General features: G+C 42.9%; 1 protein-coding gene across 2 annotated transcripts in view; it reads left to right on the forward strand.

The window, feature by feature from the left end:
- TLCD3B (TLC domain containing 3B) overlaps positions 1-6,079 on the forward strand; it is a 30,698-nt gene extending 24,619 nt beyond the window's left edge. For both annotated transcript variants that reach the window (XM_069982255.1, XM_069982254.1), the window contains exons 2-5: positions 1,281-1,367; positions 2,675-2,879; positions 5,079-5,174; positions 5,285-6,079. In XM_069982255.1, the coding sequence (XP_069838356.1) occupies positions 1,281-1,367; positions 2,675-2,879; positions 5,079-5,174; positions 5,285-5,602 (706 nt within the window). In that variant the 3' untranslated portion in view covers positions 5,603-6,079. The remainder of the gene's footprint in view (positions 1-1,280; positions 1,368-2,674; positions 2,880-5,078; positions 5,175-5,284) is intronic.
- The last annotated feature ends 467 nt before the right edge of the window (positions 6,080-6,546 follow it).

Raw genomic sequence — 6,546 nt, forward strand, 5'->3', positions numbered from 1 at the left:
GGTGCTCCCTCCTGGTTTTGGTGTTTTCTTCCGGCAGCCATGACTTTAGTTAGAAGATCGAGAGACAGACTCTGTAGAGGTGGAAGACGACACAAAAGACACAGATGGGTGATCAGGTCTTTTCTCCTCTCATGGAGCCCGTGGTTGATGTGGACCTGGAGCCTTTGATGGCGTCAGATAGCTGCAGTCTAGGCCGGGCTTACACCTCAGCCGACCTTTTCCTTGACGCAAAGTCAAGATCTGAGTTACTGCAAGTGATGTGAGGTCAGGCTTGGAATATATGAGGGCCGGGGACTCAAAAATCAAGTCAGAAGAACTCCACTATGGAGCAGGAGGGGGGGGAGGTTAAGGGCCCACTCCTGAGGATGACCCCGTACAAGGGAAGTCACTACACCCACCATCTGGGTCTCAGGGGGAAGTGGTTTATTCAGAAAATATAGCTGATACATCTTTTGAAAAATGTAAACTTTTTGTGGTCAGGCATTTTTTCGGAGCATTTTTGGCTCTCGGAACAACAGCTTATTGTTGGGTGAGGAGCTGTACCTGGGTCACCATGAATCTTTTGCGTCCCCTCCCTTGTATCTGTATTATTTGTATTATTACTGGGTTCACAGGCTTAGGTATTAGCTATTTTTTTCTAGTGTGACACAGTGCTCTCTGCTGCCACCTCTGTCCATGTCAGGAACTGTCCAGAGCAGCAGCAAATCCCCATAGAAAACCTCTCCTGCTCTGGACAGTTCCTGACATGGACAGAGGTGGCAGCAGAGAGCACTGTGTCAGACTGCACAGAATACACCACTTCCTGCAGGACATACAGCAGCTGATAAGTACTGGAAGACTGGAGATTTTTTAATAGAAGTAAATTACAAATCTGTATAACTTTCTGATACCAGTTGATTTGAAAGAATACCCTTTTATTTTTAATTGCTAGCCCACTACTATAAAGCTATTACACTATGGTAGGTGTGCACTGAGTTGGAATGCGTTCTTTCCCTTTGATATAGTGTAGTGCACCTGCAGCAGTGGCGTCGTACCTCATACCTTCATTATGCCGCTATTACTTGTGGTGCCCTCCCCTTTTCTCTTCCTAACACTATCTAATATCTAAGTATCTATACATCTATCTATCTATTGTTTATGCCAGCATAACATTTCCTATGGGTTCCATAGCCATAAGCCAGGGACCAGTGTGATCTCATGAGGCCGGACCCCCTGTAGCCCCCTGTTTGCAGCTGTGGACCCTTTTCTCTGTGCTCATCTCTTCTTTCCCTCCATTACAGACTGGTCTCCTCCATCCAAGCGGTCCTGGCCTCCACTGCGGGATACATAGTGGCCTCCTCCTGTAAATACGATGTCATTGAGGACCGGTAAGTGTAGAGGGTGCGGGGCGGTGCTGGCTGGCAGCGAGTGGTGCTGCTCATAGACTGCCCAGGAGGCAGAGAACATAAGGAGCCATTAAATATGTATATAATCTGATGTACCCTGCGGAGGAGAGGTGTGCACTCACAAAGTCACAGCTCTGTGTCTGGGGAAGCGCGGTGTCAGTGAGCCGGCGGCACGGCCTCATTGTGTGACACTGGCGCCTGATCCGCACTATAAAAACATCAGAGATATAGCAGAGCTGAGTCACCGACACCAGAACCTGTGACTGAGGAGAGGCAGGGAGGGGGGACAGCTGACGGCCATATAGAATATAATGCCCCCAATGGTGGACGCCTCACACCATCGCTCCTTTTCTTTATGCCCATTAGCTGAACCCATAGACTATTAGGGTACGGTATGCCAAACTCATATCTGTGAATGTGAATCCTTCCTGCTCTATGTTCCGGGCTCGCATCCTATATGTGATCGACTCCTGCACTATTATAAGGGAGTGTGGACCTTTAAGACTCTTTAAACCAGTGGTCTGCAACCTACGGCGAAACTCCCAGCATACCAGGTGTTGTAAACTCAGAATCAGTGCCCTGGACCATGCCGCCTCGGACGCCTGTCAGCCCCCATACTGCAGCATTACCAGTCGCGTCAGCTCTGATACAGCACACAGGGCGCCACCTGGTGTCCAGACCTGAAATCGGCTGAAAAACAAAAATTATGAAAATGTTTTGTAATTTGTAAATTTTGTAAACCAGTGTGAAAATGTCTCTAATTCTCTGTAATAGTGATGTCAGGTGACTATAGAGGGCGGCATAGAATTTTGTAAGTTCATTGATACAGAGAGAGACCTCCCCCCCCATGTATCATCCTTATTGTGACCCCCTCTGACCGGACATATCTTATTCTACACTACACAGCGGCCATAGCAGATCTAATGGTTAGCCAGAGGTCACATGGCTCAAGGTTAACCCCTCCCGTCCTGTAATCTGTGTTATTTGTAAGAATTAATAAGTTTAAAAGAGATTAGCACCCTCCCCACCCCGTCCAGCCCTGGCAGATGGAGATTAAATCAGACTATGGGAGGGGGATTAACCCGTCCAGACATCTGTCTAATTGGCGCAGTTATTTGGGTGTCACCTCATGTAGTCACCGGACCCTTCATAAAGAAGGGAGAGTCACTGGGCCGAGGGGGGATAAGAACACTGCCTGGGGGAGACAATATGGAGGGAGGGGGGTAATTGTGGTGGGCAGATAATAAATGAGATAATAAATTATTAACAATCACCTCTGTCACCTGCAGGCATTGGTTGGCTGCCACCTATACACGTTTTGCCGTCCCATATTTCATATATGACATCTACGCCATGTACCTTTGCTACTGGCACAAGCACAAGCTAAAGGGACATGCAGGAGGCTGGGAACTCACCAAGGCCTATCTACATAAGGAATTTCTTATGGTCCTGCACCATGTCTTCATGGTGGCCGTCTGCTTCCCTGTGTCAGTGGTGAGTACTGGATACAGACTGAAGAAAACTACTATAATACTGCCCCCGATGTACAAGAACATAACTACTAAAATACTGCTCCTATATACAAGAATATAACTGCTATAATACTGCTCCTATATACAGGAATATAACTACTATAATACTGCTCCTATATACAAGAATATAACTACTATAATACTGCTCCTATATACAGGAATATAACTACTATAATACTGCTCCTATATACAAGAATATAACTACTATAATACTGCTCCTATATACAGGAATATAACTACTATAATACTGCTCCTATATACAAGAATATAACTACTATAATACTGCTCCTATATACAGGAATATAACTACTATAATACTGCTCCTATATACAGGGATATAGCTACTATAATACTGCTCCTATATACAGGAATATAACTGCTATAATACTTCTCCTATATACAGGAATATAACTACTATAATACTGCCCCCTATATACAAGAATATAACTACTATAATACTGCTCCTATATACAAGACTATGGCTACTATAATACTGCTCCTATATACAGGGATATAACTACTATAATACTGCTCCTAAATACAAGGATATAACTACTATAATACTGCCCCTATATACAAGAATATAACTACTATAATACTGCTCCTATATACAAGAATATAACTACTATAATACTGCTCCTATATACAAGACTATGGCTACTATAATACCGCTCCTACTGTATATACAGGAATATAACTACTATTATACTACTCCTATATACAGGAATATTACTACTATAATACTGCTCCTATATACAGGAATATACTACTATTATACTGCTCCTATATACAGGGATATAACTACTATAATACTGCTCCTATATACAGGGATATAACTACTATAATACTGCTCCTATATACAAGACTATGGCTACTATAATACTGCCCCCTATATACAGGAATATAACTACTATTATACTGGTCCTATATACAGGGATATAACTACTATAATACTGCTCCTATATACAAGAATATAACTACTATAATACTGCTCCTATATACAAGACTATGGCTACTATAATACTGCTCCTACTGTATATACAGGAATATAACTACTATAATACTGCTCCTATATACAGGAATAAACTACTATTATACTGCTCCTATATACAGGGATATAACTACTATAATACTGCTTCTATATACAAGAATATAACTACTATAATACTGCTCCTATATACAGGGATATAACTACTATAATACTGCTCCTATATACAGGAATATAACTGCTATAATACTGCTTCTATATACAAGAATATAACTACTATAATACTGCTCCCTATATACAGGAATATAACTACTATAATACTGCTCCTATATAAAGGAATATAAGTACTATAATACTGCTCCTATATAAAGGAATATAACTACTATAATACTGCTCCCTATATACAGGAATATAACTACTATAATACTGCTCCTATATAAAGGAATATAACTACTATAATACTGCTCCTATATACAGGAATATACTACTATTATACTGCTCCTATATAAAGGAATATAACTACTATAATACTGCTCCTATATACAGGAATATAACTACTATAATACTGCTCCTATATACAGAGTATAACTATAATACTGCTCCTATATACAGGGATATAACTACTATAATACTGCTCCTATATACCGGGATATAACTACTATAATACTGCTCCTATATACAGGAATATAACTACTATAATACTGCCCCCTATATACAGGAATATAACTACTATAATACTGCTCCTATATACAGGGATATAACTACTATAATACTGCTCCAATATACAGGAATATAACTACTATAATACTGCTCCTATATACAGGAATATAACTACTATAATACTGCTCCTATATACAGGAATATAACTACTATAATACTGCTCCCTATATACAGGGATATAACTACTATAATACTGCTCCTATATACAGGAATATAACTACTATAATACTGCTCCTATATACAGGGATATAACTACTATAATACTGCTCCTATATACAGGAATATAACTACTATAATACTGCCCCTATATACAGGAGTATAACTACTATAATACTGCCCCTATACTAGAATATAACTACTATAATACTGCTCCTATATACAGGGATATAACTACTATAATACTGCTCCCATGTTGTGTATATAATCTATGATGAAGCTTTGTGTGTTTTGCAGCTGTGGAGAGAAGGGAAGGGGGACTTCTTCTTGGGGTGCATGCTGATGGCGGAGCTCAGTACCCCGTTTGTCTGTCTGGGTAAAGTCCTCATCCAGGTGAGTGCGGTAGGGGGTTATTGGTGGAGTGATATGACGGGCAGGTGGTTGACATTACATGGTCCTCTCTATTATCTACTCATCATGGCTTTCTCTCCGTCATCTTGCAGTATAAGAAGCAGGACACCCTTCTGCACCGGGTCAATGGCGTCATCATGCTAGTGACTTTTTTCTGCTGTCGCCTGCTGCTCTTCCCCTACATGTACTGGGTGTACGGGCAGCGGGTGGGACTGCCCCTCTACAGAGTCCCCTTCAACCTGTCCCCGGAGTACAACATTGGTGCGGCCATCCTCATGGCGCCCCAGGTCTACTGGTTTTACCTAATCTGCAGAAGAGCTTACAGTTTGTTCCAGCAGTCTAGGATGAGCCAGCGGCCCAGGAATGGACACAACCAACCATCAGCCAAAGACCAGGACTGCTCACAGTGACCCCTCATAGATGCTCTCACCCAACTGGCTCCAGAAAGCTCATCCCCAACTCTGAGACTCAGTGTGACCGCTGCGGCATAATAGACTGTGCCTTGCTGGATGCATATAGGGCACGGGGTCATGTACTGCTGTAGAGGTCACCGGAGGTCTCCAGGGTGCCCTAGAGAGGAGAGGGGACGCTTGGAGGACATCTTGACCTCTCTCTGAAGGATCTCACCCACAGTGTGACAGTATTAATGGATTCTACTACAGATGTATCCTCTGCAGTACTCCTAGTGGCCACCGATGTCACTGTCACTCTCTCACAACCGTGCAATATACTCAGTGTCCATCAGGGGTCAGTGTTATTGTGCAGTACACAGCATGTTAGACATCTCGGTGTCATCTAATGCACATGGCGATTGTCCATGGAACCCATGCAGTAGCCACACACATTGGATCTACGTCCATACTCCCCGCCTATAACATAGGGCGCATCCTGTAGTACTTTTGGGGTGGGAGGGGGTTGGGGTACAGCTCTGTGTTATGACGGGGGATTATGCTCCAGTAACGCACAACAACCTGGCTGAACTACATAGCGATGCCCACCTTCCCCCCTGTAGTTGTGTGGGTGAGGGGGGCCAATGCTTTCCGCATCCCTCCCTGTAGATATGGGAGAGTATTGGGCAGCAGCATGTTAGGGGTTAAGTCTAACTGCCCGGACAATTAGGGAATGGCTGCATTGAAATAAGCAAAAAAAAAAAAAAAAGAAAAAAAAAATTGCAATTTGCTCCAAGCTGCACATTTAAGGGTTAAGCATGGCGAGATATTAGCCAATCAGCCAGCTGTGTTTGCCTTGATCGGACCTGTAGAACCCAGAGGACCCCGCGCCCCCGGACCTCTGTGCTTTTTGACCCCCCCCCACTGCCCTTTGAGTTATGTCAACGCTAATAATTTTTCATATA

This window comes from Dendropsophus ebraccatus, chromosome 9, assembly GCF_027789765.1.
Source record: "Dendropsophus ebraccatus isolate aDenEbr1 chromosome 9, aDenEbr1.pat, whole genome shotgun sequence".
Classification (NCBI taxonomy): Eukaryota; Metazoa; Chordata; class Amphibia; order Anura; family Hylidae; genus Dendropsophus; species Dendropsophus ebraccatus.